Source organism: Leptonychotes weddellii, chromosome 3, assembly GCF_054177405.1.
Source record: "Leptonychotes weddellii isolate Sample4059 chromosome 3, ASM5417740v2, whole genome shotgun sequence".
Taxonomy (NCBI): domain Eukaryota; kingdom Metazoa; phylum Chordata; class Mammalia; order Carnivora; family Phocidae; genus Leptonychotes; species Leptonychotes weddellii.
In genome coordinates this window covers 49,502,306-49,517,218 of record NC_138371.1, presented here as the reverse complement: position 1 = coordinate 49,517,218, position 14,913 = coordinate 49,502,306, and the positions used below count along the sequence as shown (strand labels likewise).

The 14,913-nt window shown below is 41.8% G+C and overlaps 1 protein-coding gene across 22 annotated transcripts in view; it reads right to left on the bottom strand.

The window, feature by feature from the left end:
- TTN (titin) overlaps positions 1 to 14,913 on the bottom strand; it is a 270,727-nt gene that overhangs the window by 172,469 nt on the left and 83,345 nt on the right. For all 22 annotated transcript variants that reach the window (XM_081814090.1, XM_081814067.1, XM_081814082.1 and 19 more), the window contains 27 exons: positions 14,521 to 14,808; positions 14,084 to 14,362; positions 13,712 to 13,990; positions 13,322 to 13,600; positions 12,921 to 13,208; positions 12,503 to 12,790; positions 11,686 to 11,967; positions 11,151 to 11,429; positions 10,753 to 11,034; positions 10,328 to 10,606; positions 9,938 to 10,225; positions 9,470 to 9,748; positions 9,096 to 9,374; positions 8,715 to 8,993; positions 8,287 to 8,574; positions 7,858 to 8,145; positions 6,255 to 6,536; positions 5,736 to 6,014; positions 5,022 to 5,303; positions 4,622 to 4,900; positions 3,816 to 4,103; positions 3,428 to 3,706; positions 3,035 to 3,313; positions 2,668 to 2,946; positions 1,590 to 1,877; positions 1,166 to 1,453; positions 404 to 694 (listed from right to left, as the gene is read on the bottom strand). In XM_081814090.1, coding sequence (XP_081670216.1) covers positions 404 to 694; positions 1,166 to 1,453; positions 1,590 to 1,877; positions 2,668 to 2,946; positions 3,035 to 3,313; positions 3,428 to 3,706; positions 3,816 to 4,103; positions 4,622 to 4,900; positions 5,022 to 5,303; positions 5,736 to 6,014; positions 6,255 to 6,536; positions 7,858 to 8,145; positions 8,287 to 8,574; positions 8,715 to 8,993; positions 9,096 to 9,374; positions 9,470 to 9,748; positions 9,938 to 10,225; positions 10,328 to 10,606; positions 10,753 to 11,034; positions 11,151 to 11,429; positions 11,686 to 11,967; positions 12,503 to 12,790; positions 12,921 to 13,208; positions 13,322 to 13,600; positions 13,712 to 13,990; positions 14,084 to 14,362; positions 14,521 to 14,808 — 7,638 coding nt within the window. The remainder of the gene's footprint in view (positions 1 to 403; positions 695 to 1,165; positions 1,454 to 1,589; positions 1,878 to 2,667; positions 2,947 to 3,034; positions 3,314 to 3,427; positions 3,707 to 3,815; positions 4,104 to 4,621; positions 4,901 to 5,021; positions 5,304 to 5,735; positions 6,015 to 6,254; positions 6,537 to 7,857; positions 8,146 to 8,286; positions 8,575 to 8,714; positions 8,994 to 9,095; positions 9,375 to 9,469; positions 9,749 to 9,937; positions 10,226 to 10,327; positions 10,607 to 10,752; positions 11,035 to 11,150; positions 11,430 to 11,685; positions 11,968 to 12,502; positions 12,791 to 12,920; positions 13,209 to 13,321; positions 13,601 to 13,711; positions 13,991 to 14,083; positions 14,363 to 14,520; positions 14,809 to 14,913) is intronic.

The following is a 14,913-nucleotide window of genomic DNA, read 5'->3' as shown; positions in this document are numbered from 1 at the left end:
ATTTCAAGTAAATATATATGGAATTATGGCAAGCCAATGACATCATGTATATTTACTGTTAGCCCTTAAACAACATGGGTTTGAACGGTGCAGGTCCACTTATATACGGATGTGTTCTTTTCTCTAGCTCACTGTATTGTAAGAATATATAATCGACTGTGTTATTGGTAAGGCCTCCAGTCAACAGGATGCTATTAGTAAAGTTTTGGAAGAGTCAAAAGTTACACGGGGATTGATCGGTGATCCTAGCCTCCCAGTTGTTCAAGAGTCAACTGTGTATCTGCTAGAACTTACTTGGCCAACAGAGTTAAAGAAGAAATGCACATGTCAGAAGAAATGCACAGGCCTAGCTAATAGGCAATAAGAACACTGGAGGAGGCTGGGGGCAGCGACGTTGACTCACCTTTGATGACAATTGAAGATGTACACAGAGCAGAGCCTGCATCATTTGACACTTTGCATGTGTACAAACCAGCATCGCCCTTGCCCGCCTTCTTGACATGCAGCAGGAGCGTGTTGTTCTTGAATATAATCTCACAGTTAGAAGTTGGATGTATCTCTATATTATTCTTGTACCATGCAACCGATATAGGCTGGGAACCGGCAACACGGCCCTCGAGCCTGAAAGAATTCCCTTCCGTTTCCTCAACGGTCTCCGAGAGCTTTTTAGTGAAACTTGGTGGGATGAGCCGCTCTGCAAGAAATTGCAAGGATATATGAAAAGGAAGCCAGAAGCACGTTACTGATAGGAGGCTTTTCAAGAAAAAGTCCTATTGTACATTAAAAGTTAAAAAAAAAAAAAGTTAATGCTGACTAACTAAATACAGTGAATCAGCGTACGTTTCTAAACATTTCTGCCTCATTCCACAAGCTTATTCTGAACTGTTCTCTGATTTATGGGATAAATGATAAAAATAACTTACGGCCATTTACAGAACCACGTACTTGTAAAAAATAAAAGAAGAAGAGGGTGGTCTTAGGGTTATGTAGGATATATGGAGTTTTAGAAAAATATGGATTTAAAAAGATCACTTTTTCTCTAGAGGAACTTATTTCTTCTTCAACATTTTTGTCATTTGTTTAAAACTGGCCTAAATTTCACTGCCCTAATAGAAACTGCACCCTTGGGAAAGAACAGGAAGCGATTATGCAAAATAAACGATACCTTTTATATTAAGTTGAGCTGTGCACGAGTCCTTTCCCACTTCATTCACAGCATAGCAGCTATATTGCCCAGAGTCTCCCTTGTCTACTCTCAGAATTGTCAGGTGGGCAGTGTTTTCCAGGTAACTGATCTGGTAGTTTCCGCCACTTCGTATCTCTCTGTTGTCTTTGGCCCAGGCGACCTTTATTGGTTGCGTCCCAGTAACGTGGCACTCAAAGTCAGCACTGTCCCCAACCACAGCATCCACAGGGGTGACGGGGATGTCAAAGAAGGGTGGATTCTTCCCCTCTAAAAGCAGAGCAGAAGGACACAGTTTCAGGCTCCATAGCCATCCCACTCTACAGAAACAGTGGTGTTTTCTCCTTAATTTTGAGGATAGAAATTTTAATTACAGAAACAGAAAGAAGCTGAAGCAGCCACAAACCTGTGAGAATGAGCCTGGCACTGGAGGAAGCAGACCCTATAGTGTTCGTAGCTGTGCAAGAATACTGGCCCGCAAGGCTCCGGTCTGTTTTAAAGATGTTGAGAGTGGCCACGTTATCTAAAAACGATGTTTGTACATTTGGGCCATCTTTCAACGGCTTGTCATCTTTATACCAAGACACCGAGATAGGTTCTGATCCACGTATGGTACATTCAAACACAACTGGCAGTCCGACCGTTTCTTGAACATCTCGCAACTGCCGAGAAAATGATGGTGGCAGTTTTTGCTCTGTAGGAACAGAATTAAAATAATGAGTACTTCTGGATATATTTTTAATTTGCTGAATATCCTTCTCACAGTGATTGCTGTATAGATAATAGTATGTCTATAAAAATATTAGGAGGTACTAACAGCTCTTGAATTAACTTGGATACAAAGAAAAACTTACAAACTTTCAGGGCAAAATTTTCACTCTGTGGTCACCCTAATGCATACTAGGTACAAAAATATGTAAGCCCAAAGAGTAATTGATTGGTTTAAGGTACATCTCCAGGCACGCAGCAGATTCTCCCACTTTTTAAGATTGCCTTGTGGGACACTCATGAAGTGAAATTTTAAAAATATGGTTACTCGGGGCGCCTGGGTGGCTCAGTCGTTACGCGTCTGCCTTCAGCTCAGGTCATGATCCCGGGGTCCTGGGATCGAGTCCCACATCGGGCTCCCTGCTCGGCTGGGAGCCTGCTTCTCCCTCTCTCACTCCCCCTGCTTGTGTTCCCTCTCTCGCTGTGTCTCTCTCTGTCAAATAAATAAATACAGTCTTTAACAAAAAAAAATATGGTTACTCATTTTTCTGAAAGATTTAATGATAGACACAAGTGATTGTTATGTTCCTTCCAAATGAAAATTTAGTTCTCTTATCTCTCCCAGCTACAGAAAAGGATGAGCCACTAACCGTAGACAGAATTTCTTAAGCAGAACATTCTGCCTTGGGCAAGATTTTCTTAAAAAGAAGACCTTTGCCAGGTATTTTAAATCGTGTTCAAAAGAAACACAAATCCATTCACTTTTATGCAATCACCTTGGACAGTAAGGAACGTTGATGAAGAAACTTCTCCCACGCTGTTTTCAGCTCTGCAGATATATTCTCCACTGTCGTTACTATCAACCTGGTTGAAAACCAGTGTAGCGACATTGTTCTTAAAATGCATTTTGCAGGTGGCAGTAGGTCTTAATTTTGTATCTCCTTTGTACCAAGACACCCCAATTTCAGGCGTCCCAGCAATTTGACATTGTAAAGAGGCAGAATCTCCAACGGTGACCTTAACAGGCTCCAACTGCTTGACAAAATACGGTGGTTCTGCAGGCAAGAGAGATAATCAGTCACGAAGAGACACGCCAGAATGATTATTCACATATGACGCTATGAAGGCGGGATTGTAACAAACCTAGTATCAGTATTTGTGCCGAACAGGAATCTTTTCCAGAAGCATTTTCAATGTAGCAGTTGTACTGTCCTGCATCCTCCACGGTGCTACTTGGAATTTCCAGGATTGCAGATTTTTCAGTTGTGGTTATATTACACCTCTGAGAAGGAGTTATATTTACGCCATTTTTCTTCCATGTAACTGAAATGGGAGGAGTTCCAGTGTACGTGCCCTCTAGAATCAGGGGTTTTCCTTTCCCTATGCTGTAGTCATTGAGCCTTTTCACAAATTTGGCTGGGGCTGTAGTAAGCAAATGGGAAAATACGAAATCAAACACACATACATTCAGATATAGACACAGCTGTTACTTCACGTACGTCAGTTGTAAAAATGCGGACTAGCAGTCAAACAAACCTTTTACATAGAGATGTGTCGTACAAGAAACTCTGCCAGCTTCATTACTAACTATGCAGGTATATTCTCCACTCTGTGTTGTCTCTACATCAAACAACTCCAGCTCAGCGACAGAATGCTCCAGAGATACATTACACCTGTCCCCTGGTACCAGTTCACTGCTACCCTTGAACCAGCTGACGCTGAGAGGAGGCGTTCCTTTTACGATGCTTGTGAAAGTTACATTGGCTCCCGTTAACACATCCATGGCCTCAGGTTTCTGAACAAAGGATGGTGGCTCTAAACAAAAATCACATACCAAGAGCAATTTAATATTTTTCAATTTTGATGATAAACACGCTTAATACGTTATGAAATGCAGTTCTAGTTTCCTGTCGTTTTAACTGACCTCTCACAGTCAAAGGAGCACTGCATTCATCAGAACCGGCCACGTTAGTAGCTACACACGTGTAGTCACCGGCATCTGATTCTTCTAGCATGTTCACAGTTAAAGCACAAGTGTTATCTGTCAGGGTGGTCTGGTATTTCCTTCCACTGCTGATCTCATTTCCTTCATGGAACCAGGAGACAGAGATTGGCGGTGACCCATAGACTTTGCACTCCATGACAACTGAGGAACCAGACAGACCATTCGTCTCTTTCAATTTTCTCGTGAATGAAGGAGGAACAATTCGGTCTGAATGTGATAAAAAAAAATCAAACAAACAAGGGACACCAGTTATAAAATGATTTGAAAAGAGAATTATTGTCTTCTTGATGGAATACCCCTAGATCCACTGGGCTTTCTTGCCAGGGTATCGAAGAAGTCCCTCTGGGTTCACACGGTTGGAAGCCTTGAGAATCAATGGGCAAGACGTGCTAGCTGACGTGGGAGGGGTTTTGGTCTCTCATCACTGTGAACCATTATACGGTGAATTATTCCAGCATAAGCGATAGTTAAAGACAACTTTATCCTTCTCCAGGGGTTAAGTTTTACTCCTACCACTCTGAATTGTGGAAATTTCTCCATGAGAAAGGGATCTAACTTTGGAATTGGTTTTCTTCCAACTCTACGCGGATGTAACCTCTGATTTTGCTGATGCAGAGGAGGTCAGACCCATGTCCCGCTGAAGACGATGGAGCTTCCCAAACACACATTATGTAAATCAGGAACTACATTATGATGCCACTGAAATAAAAGCCCCACCAACCAACCTGAAACTTGAACTGAGGCTGTACAGGTGTCTTTGCCCACAGGGTTTTGCACCTCGAAACTGTATATGCCACTGTCACTAGGTGCCACATTGATGATCTTAAGGCCAGATGCTTTGTTGAAGAAGCTTATTTTGTATTTGCTGTCACTTGTCAGTTCTTTTCCATCCTTGAGCCACTTGGTACTGAGTTCGGGTGTGCCTGTGACTGTGCACTCCAAGGTACAGGTATCTCCTGCGGTAACTCTTATGGATTCTGGCTTTTCCACGATTGCTGCAGGTTCTGGAGCGAGACAGAAATTACATTCAAAATTTACATTCAAACTGAAACGCTAAAGAAAACACAGATACTAGTAAGTGTTTACTTTGTATTCATGGTAATGTTCTATTCTACTCGTACTAACCAAGAACAGAGAGTGTGGCAAAGCACTCTTGCATTCCAGCATCATTTTTGATCTGACAGGTATACTTCCCAGCATTGGCTATTTCTGTTCTTGCAAACTGTAGGGTTGCAATATTTTCTGAATAAGAAACCCATATGTTGTCACTTTCTCTGACAATCTCCCCTTTATCTTTGAACCACACCACTGATATTGGCTCAGCGCCTTCGATAGTAGTCTGCAGCTGAACTTCTTCACCAATGATGGTAGAAACATCACTGAGCTTCTTCACAAATCTTGGTGGTGCTGATGAAAAAGAGACAAATCATTTAAAACGTGTGGGGCTAGTAGTACCCTCCCTCAAGCCATGCAATGCTAGGACTTCCACTAGTGATAACATGTTGTTTCCATTTCTTAAATAAGAGGTATTTTTGTTGAGTGGGAGCAGGGACATATTAGAGTTTATATTAAGCCAAAAGAATCAAATGTCTCGTCTTCTCCAACTTTCTGAGTTCAATGAAATCCATTGGAAAAACCGTCTAAAATGATATTTGGTAGGATTCAGACGTGGGATGCACACTAAACATCAAAGGATTTGGAAGAGAAAAAAGGGAAAGTAGAAGACACAGCTAGTGATAAAGGACTGAGCAATCACTAAGAAGCCAACAGAACGTTAAAATTAGAGGGAAGAAAATTAGAAGGGAAATGGCAGACAGAAAAGAATGAGGCTGCTCTAACCTTTCAGTGTGATAGAACCAACACAAGTGTCACTCCCCACATCGTTGGTGGCTTTGCACTGGTATGGCCCCATGTCTGCAGCATCGACATTCAGGATGTGAATACTCGTCAAGAAGTTCTCAGACATGATCTTGTACTTCTTGCCACTTCTAAGTTCTCTCTTATCTTTATGCCAAGAAACTTGAAATGGGGGAGTACCCTGAAGCTCACATTCAAGATGAACATCAGCTCCTTTCAGCGTCTCAATGGGATGAGGCTTTTTGCGGAAAACGGGTGGTTCTACAATTGGAAGGTAATTGAGTTAGAAAAGAAAGGAAAATCAGGATGTATTCTGTAAGCATATAGTTTCAAGTAAGAATCAGTTTTCCATTCCATCACAGAGACAGAAAACATCAGTTTCAATTTTTGATCGTATCCTCCAAAAATTTTAAGACATTGCTGGAGAGTCAAACAGAGACCTGAGAGGACAGCTAGAGAGGAGTCCAATGTGAAAAACACAAAGGAAGAGTAAAATCTGACCTTTAACTTTTAAGGAAGTGCTGCTGCTTGCACTGCCCGCTGCATTGTGGGCCTCACACGTGTAGTCTCCGCTGTCCTCAACACTGAGGTTGTGCATTTCCAACACTGCCACCGAGTCGAGAAATGACATTCTGAATTTACTGCTCTCTTGAATTTCAGTCTCGTCTTTGTACCATAAAACTTTGATTTCTGGAGACCCTCCTATTTTACATTCATATCTTGTGTATTCATCCTGTTTCACAATTCTTGAAGGTTCTAGCTTCTTAATGAACCTAGGTGGTTCTATGGAACCAAGAGGGAAAACACAAGTTAAGGGATGGAAAAGACACGGATAACTCAAGATGAAGTGAAAAAAGGAATCCCTCTGTTGGAGAGGTCTTTAACTCTGGAAAACATATTATTTGATGCAGTTCAAGGAAGAATAGTTCATAATTAGTAGTTAAGAATGGTTAAGTTGAATCTAAGTAGACATTTCTTAAAATAAAATGTGTGTAAGCACCCACACCAAATGTTACTGCAAACGGAAGGGAGGAAAATACATTAATCCATATTGTGTGATCCTCCTCCCAGCAAAAGAATCTTATCTTCAGTGCAAGATCAGAGGCAGGGGCTAGATCTGTTGTTGGAGGCACTCTGAAGTTCACAAGGAATAAGAGGGTTTGACTACTCTCCTGTATGTGAACCGGGGGTGATGTATATACTATGGCTATAAAGATACCAGACATGTACCACGAGGAATCAGAATAACAAAACTGGGTGAGATGTCTTAATATTTATGTCAATTTCTCTTATAGATCTTAAATAGATATTTCTTCAACCCTCATAATTTCCCTTCACAGTGGGGGAGAGCAAGGCTTTCTTCGTTACCGAAACAAAAAATTCAAGCTCAGAGAAATAAAAATGATTAGAAAAATGTCATAGAGCAAATGGGCTGGTAAATACAATTCTATTTTAATTTCAAGATATCTACAAACCATCACCACAAAAAACCTCAAAAATTCTCTAATGGGTTAGATGAGTAGCTCATTGAGTTAAGGATTTAATTTATGACAACGGCAGCCATGAACTTGGTACAGAAAGATATGGTTGCCTTCCACCATGTCGGATATTGATGTTCTCCCTAGCCCTCTGGCTTCCTCTATTATTTAAGTGTGGGGCTAGTGGAGGAGGAGAGGTTAGCACAAGATGACTCTTCTTGAGGGGCTTGTTTGGGATCTGTTATCCTCTAGAGCGACAAAATCCATTAATTTACAAACTACTGTGGAAAATAAGTCATTTGAGATCACTTCCTTTTCTTTGTCTTAAGCTGATTTCTTTCAAACTTGGATTTTCTTGCAATTCTGTGAAAACTTTTGTTCACTATTTTCCTAGTCTCTACCTTTAGCCTTTGAAAATGGACATTCAAGTCCATGTTTTATTCGTTCTATATTTTTTTAATAAAAAGTGTTAAAACTTGACCCCATTTGGAAGGCCCTAGATCCATTTGACCTCTTCTAATTACTAGACCATGGTCCTAAACATAACTTTGAAGCACACCCTTCCTCCTGTATTTCAAGATATTGAAAATGCAAAAGCGATGTTGCTACTTGACTGGAACAGGTACCTTGCACACCCAGGTGAGCAGAACAAGAGTCTTTTCCAGCGACGTTGCTTGCGTAGCAGGTGTACTGCCCAGCGTCGCCTTTGCTTACTTTGAGGACTGTCAGAGTGGCAGTATTTTCAACCAAAGTCATCTTGTAGTTGCCTCCAGGGCGAATCTCTCGGTTATCTTTGGCCCAAGTGATTTTGATGGGTCCAGTTCCAGTTACATGACATTTAAAAGAACCACTTTCTCCAAGAGCAAGATCTACCGATACAGGCTTTAGATCAAAGAAAGGAGGCACTTCATGCTCTGAAAAGGATGAAGACCAACACGGTGACTTCAGTTTTCATGCTCCCAGACATGGAGCAGAAACTAAGTGGCACCAGTCCTATGGTGGCCCACGGCAGTGAAGCTTTTTTAATGAAGAGGGTAATGTGATGAGCTACTCACCTGAGAGAATGAGCTTGGCACTAGACGAAGCAGTTCCAAGAGGATTAGAAGCTGAACAATTATACTGACCGACGTGGCTCTGGTCAGTTTGCAAAATCTGAAGGGTTGCTACGTTATGAACAAAAGATGTTTGCAAATTAGAATCATCTTTCAAAAGCACCCCATCCTTGTACCAAGATACTTGAAGAGGTTCTGAGCCATTGATGCGACATTCAAACGCAACTGGGAAACCAAGAGTCTCGTGAACATCCTTCAGTTTTCTTGCAAAGGAAGGTGGAAGTTTGCGCTCTGTAAAGAAGTTACAGATAATCCTTATTTACAAGAGAGAACACAGCCACGACATATTCCAAGCCATTACAATTTTGATGTTTTTAAGAAAATGGGTCTGTCAGCACACAGCAAGACTTGTTAAACGAAACCATCATCACCTTTGATAACAAGCACGGCTGAAGAAGCGACTGCCCCCACGCTGTTTTCTGCCTTGCACGTATACTCTCCCACGTCACTGTGATCCACTTTGTTGATTACCAAAGAGGCGACATTATTTTTAAATTGCATTTTGTATGCAGGAGCTGATCGTAGCTTTGTGTGTTCTTTGTACCAAGAAATTCTGATTTCTGGGGTTCCATCCACTTTACATTGTAAAGTCGTGGGTTCTCTGATGGTTGCTTCTACATGTTGCAGCGGTTCAATGAAATAGGGTGGTTCTAGGGTACAAAGGATGATAACCAATCAATCACGCTAACCTGAAGAGGATGGTTTAAAAGAAGGAAAAGACAGCAACAAAAAGAGCTAACTTGTTAACACACCTAAGACAGACACCAGAGCTTCACAAATATCTTGACCGGCCTCATTTTCTATCAGGCAACTGTACTGTGCATAATCCTCTACAGTGCTCTCCGTAATTTCCAGGATCGTCGATTTCTCTGTCATGGTAATACTGCAATTCGGAGACTGTGAGAGAGGGAACTCATTCTTCAACCAGCTCACCGAGATGGGAGGTGTGCCGGTAAACGTGGCCTCAAGAACTACGGGGCTGCCCGTCTCCACGCTGAAGTCAGCCAACCTTTTCACAAACGTGGCGGGTTCTGTACGGAGGAAACATGAGGGTGAACTCGGCATCTTCAAAGGAAGACTTGGAAAGGAATTTTAAGAGACACACGAGTCGGAGAACAGAGCAAACCTTTCACAAAGAGATGAGCGGTACAGGAGGCGCTGCCCGCGTCATTGGTCACAAGGCAAGAATAGTCTCCGCTCTGCGCCGGCTCTACCTCCAGCAACTCCAGTTCGGTCACAAAATCTTCCAGAGAGATGGTGCACGACTCCCCTGACACCAGTTCCCTGCTGCCCTTAAACCACTTGACCTTGAACGGAGGGGAGCCTCTAATGACGCTGGTGAAGATGAGGCTCGTTCCAGGTAAAACTTCCGCAGAGTCGGGGATTTGTTCGAAAGAGGGGGGTTCTGGATACCCCAGGGGAGGGAGAGATCAAGAGAAAAAAAGAAATTCAGGTGAGATGCGCTTTTGCTCCTCAAAGGAAAGGGAACTAAGACTGCAAATGAAGACAAGGGAAAGAAACTCCCCGCGAGGCAGGCGCCACGTCACGCGGAAGAGACGTGAGGGCGGCAGCAGTTTGCCTCTCGCACACTGACCTTGCACGGTCAGGACCGCCGAGCATTCATCCGAACCAGCCACGTTGGCAGCCACACACGTGTATATGCCTGTGTCCGAGGGCTCCAGTAAGCTCAGGTTCAACGTACAGACATTTTCCGAGAAGCTGGACTGGCATTTAGGCCCGCTAACGAGCTCGTTTCCGTCCTGAAACCAGGCAACTGAAATCGGGGCTGAGCCAGAGACTCGGCACTCCAAAACCGCCGAGGCCCCCAAGACGGCGTTCGTGTCTTTCAGCTTGCGGATGAAGGAAGGAGGCACAACTCGATCTGTGTGGAGAAGGGTAGTTTTCCGTTTAAAGAGAAGCTTTCTTTTCTTTTTTCTTTTTTCCAGGAAAAATGACAGATTCATAAAGACCTCACACTACTCACCCGACACGTGAACAGATACAGAGCAGGTGCTTTTACCAACACTGTTTTTCACTTCAAAGCTATATAACCCCTTGTCGCTCATCTCTGCACAAGGGATTTTAATGGAAGCCACTTTGTTGATGAATGTAATGTGATGTTTGCCGTCTGCAGATAATTCTCTCCCATCTTTGAACCACTTGACTGAAAGTTCTGGTGTTCCAGCCACTGCACACTCTAATGCAAAAGGATTTCCAGTAGTGACAGTCATGGGTTCTGGCTTCTCTACGATTCTGGCTGGTTCTAAAAGAAGAAGTATATTGCATTGAAAATAAAGTCAGCTTCCAAACTGAGAGTGTAAGCAATATATAATGGGGTAAGAATAGTATTTGCAGATGATGATCATGAGCCAATTTGATTTTTTTCTCAGGTTGTACTTTGTTACTAACCTACTACAGTCAAGACTGCTGAACATTCTCTCATCCCGGCGTCATTTTTGATTTGGCACACATATTTTCCAGAATCAGAGGGTTCGGGGCTCCCAAGTTGGAGGGTTGCGACGTTATCAATAAATGAAATCCTAGTGTTTTCACTCTCTCTGATGACATCACCTCTATCTTTCAGCCAGACAACAGAAATTGGCTGGAAGCCTTCCACTACAGCCCGTAACTCAACAGCATCCCCAACAAGGGTTGAGGTGTCGCTTAGCTTTTTCACAAATCGTGGGGGTTCTAATGAAAGAAGTTTGTGGTTAGAAGAAAAAAAGAATCACAGCCACATAAGTTATTAGTTAAGCAAGAAAAGATGAAAGGAAGAGACATATATTTTTGTGCCCACGTATACAAACCTTTGAACTTGACCGTGCAAACACACGTGTCACTTCCCACCTCATTAGTAGCTTTGCAGTGATATTCTCCTACATCGGAGGCTTCAAGATTAAGGATATGAAGACTTGTATCAAAATTTTTTGAAGTGATTTTAAATTTCTTGCTGCTTCGAACTTGCTTTCGATCTTTAACCCACACCACTTCAAATGGGGGGGTTCCCGAAATTTCACATTGGAAGATAACATCAGAACCTTTAAGAGCTCCTATTGGAGAAGGCTTCTGGGTGAAAACAGGAGGTGCTACCAGAAAAAAAGAAGATAGATGATGAGAACATTTGCTTACTAAAAAGGATAGATAATGCTTTAGAATCCAGAATCATTAAGAATGATTGGTGTAACCATATGACAGTATGCTAACGCAAGAAATAACAATTCACAAAAACTAGTTTAAGAATTGCAAGCAAATCCCCATAGTGAGCCTTTTTATTTTGGAGCTCATAACATCGCTGAGAAAGAATCCAATCAGAGGAGAAGGAAGAAGCTTAGTGTGTCTAACCTTTAACGGTCAGGGCTGTGCTGCAGCTGGCCTCACCAACACCATTATGAGCTTCACAGATATAGTCCCCACTGTCCTCAGTGCTGCCTTCATTGATGGTAAGCAGTGCCATAGAATTAACGAATGACATGTTGTATTTCCAACTTTCATGAAGTTCACTGTCATTTCGGAACCACACAACTTTGATTTCTGGGGAACCACTTATTTTGCATTCCAGTTGGATGGATTCTCCCTGCTTTGCAACTTTAGAAGCTTCTAGTTTCTTAACAAACTTGGGAGGTTCTAGTAAATCAAAGGAAAAAACAGCTTGTGTTTGTAGTTGAAGATCCCATAAATACATATTTAAACTGGTTAATTAAGAATATATTTTCTGACAGTTTTATGGTAAAATGTTATGTTTTTCTATTAAATAAGCTTTTAATAGAGAATTTAATTGTTGAGTTTATTTTTATAGTTTGGATACAGAAGCTAAAACATATAAGTTAATGTATTATAGAGGTATTTGATCAAAATTTAGTAATGATAAATCAGAACACCATATAACAGAAAATAAATGATGAGACTGGATAGTTGAAACAATACTTAACAAATTTGTTAGACAACACCATCTGATAGGCTCACACTTAGAGTCAACACTAATTTAAAGAACAATATAAAGACAAAACAGAACCTTGATTAATGTTTTCAACACTAATATACAAATTCTAACATGACCCAGTTAGTTTATCTCAAACACTTAAAAACTAAAGGAATTTTTAGAAGACCATCACACAAATATGGGAAAGAACAGATATTGGTAGATGCCATGTAATTATACCTTTTACACTGAGTTGAGCTGAGCACATGTCTTTGCCAACATCATTGGTTGCCTGGCAAGTATATTGACCAGAGTCTCCTTTGCCTACTTTAAGAATTCTTAGATGGGGAGTGTTTCCCACACATGTGATAGTGTAATTTCCTCCAGGACGTATCTCCTTGTTATCTTTTGACCAAGTGATTCGCATTGGTTGAGCACCAGTAACATGACACTCAAAGTCAGCACTTTCCCCAGCAATGACATCTATAGATACAGGCTTGATGTCAAAGAAGGGAGATTTCTTAGGTTCTGGAAAATGAAAAGAAAAGGCAGTGGGTGTTTTGTTTGTTTTACTTTTTCCACTGGCCATTTCTATCCTGACAATGAATAAGAAGTCATGGTTTGGTTTGCAAAGGGAAAGATTAACATGGGAACAAACCTCTTGCTGTCAGTCTAGCACTAGAAGATGCTGTTCCAAGTGGGTTAGAAGCTGAGCAGGAGTACTGGCCAGAGTGACTCAAGTCAGTTTGCAAAATTTTTAAAGTTGCCACATTATCTACAAATGATGTCTGTAGGTTTTCATCATCTCGTAGAAGTACCCCATCTCTATACCAGCACACTTGGATGGGTGCAGAGCCATTTAATCGACAAGTGAGTGTAACAGGCAACCCAACAGTCTGTTCAATGTCTTTCAGTTGTCTTGCAAAGGAAGGTGGAAGTTGGCGCTCTGTAGGAAGACAAGCGATACTTGAGCCATCAGTAGATGAAATGAAAATTTCTCCACAAAGATAAAATGATTAAGATAAAAAAATTTCTTAATTTCTAAATTCATGTCATCACCTTGAATTCTGAAGACAGTCTTTGAAGAAGCAGTTCCTATACTATTTTCTGCTTTACATGTGTACTCTCCACTGTCATTAATATTCACTTTATTAAAAACAAGTGTGGCCACATTGTTTGTAAAATAGGTCCTGTATTCAGGAGTTGGCCGTAACTTGGTGTCTCCTTTGTACCAAGACACTGTAATTTCTGGTGTCCCAGCAACTTGGCACTGTAAAGAAACTGAATCTCCAACAGATGCCTCCAGAGGTTCTAGTTCCGTAACAAAATAAGGTGGTTCTGAAGAAGAAAGGATCACAATCAGCAACTGGAATTAAAGAACACCAAACAAAGCATGCTTTGTGTTACATGAATGCCAATCATTAATGAGAGAATAATAAGACAACACACCTAATGTAGATACCAGAGCTTGGCAAACATCCCTCCCTGCTTCATTGTCAATTTCGCAGGAGTACTGTCCTGCATCTCTTTTTGTGCTATTTAGAATTTCTAGGATGCAAGTTTTCTCTGTTGTGACTATGCTGCATCTCTCAGATGGAGTTATGTTAAAACCATCCTTTTTCCAGGTAACTGAAATCGGAAGTGTTCCAGTGTAGGTGCCCTCCAGAATTATGGGCTTCCCTGGTTCCACAGAGTGATCACTTAATTTCTTCACAAAGGTAGCCGGTTCTGGTGAGTGACAAAGCATAGCAATTAAACACAGTAAGAACACAAAGATGTCAGGGTAGAGAAAATAGGAAAGGCAAATGCACTTGAGCAAACCTTTCACAGAGAGATGAGTCACGCAGGATGTTTGGCCAGCATTGTTAGAAACCACACAAGTGTATTCCCCACTCTGAGAGATGTCAACATTAAATAATTCCAGTTCTGCCACAGTGTCTTCAAAATAGATGTTGCACCGGTCTCCTCTCACGAGTTCTCTGGCACCTCTGAACCAGCCGACCTTGAAGGGAGGGGTCCCTCGAATAACGCTTGTGAAAGTGACATTTTTGCCTGGTAGGATTTCCAAAGGTTCAGGTTCCTTCACGAAAGAGGGTGGTTCTACATAGACATGGAGAACATGGAAAAGGGCCTGTAAGCTTCTCATTTAGTTGCAACTTTGAATGAAAAATGAAGAGCCCTTTTGAATATGTGTCAAATGTCTGGATGTGCACCCAAAGGGGAATTTGCAAGAAATGGTTTGCGTCTATAACACTGACCTTGTACAGCCAACACTGCACGACATTCATCAGAGCCAGCGGCATTAGCAGCCACGCATGTGTAATTGCCCATGTCTGAGGAGTCCAGAGAGTTCAGCTGCAATGTGCAGACATTATCTGAAAATGTGGTTTGGTACTTTGCTCCGCTGACAATCTTCGTTTTCTCATGAAACCAGGCAACAGAGATGGGTGATGATCCAGCTACTTTGCATTCCAAGATGCAAGAAGTACCCAGCACCCCAACAGTATCTTTCAGTCTTCGGGTAAAAGAGGGAGGGACCATTCGGTCTGTGTGAGGAAAGGCAAGAGATCATCATCTTTGAAAGAGTAGAAGAGCCGTGAGAGAAGGAAGCTGATGGAGGCATTCGCATAAGCCATGGTGGGGGTGAGGGG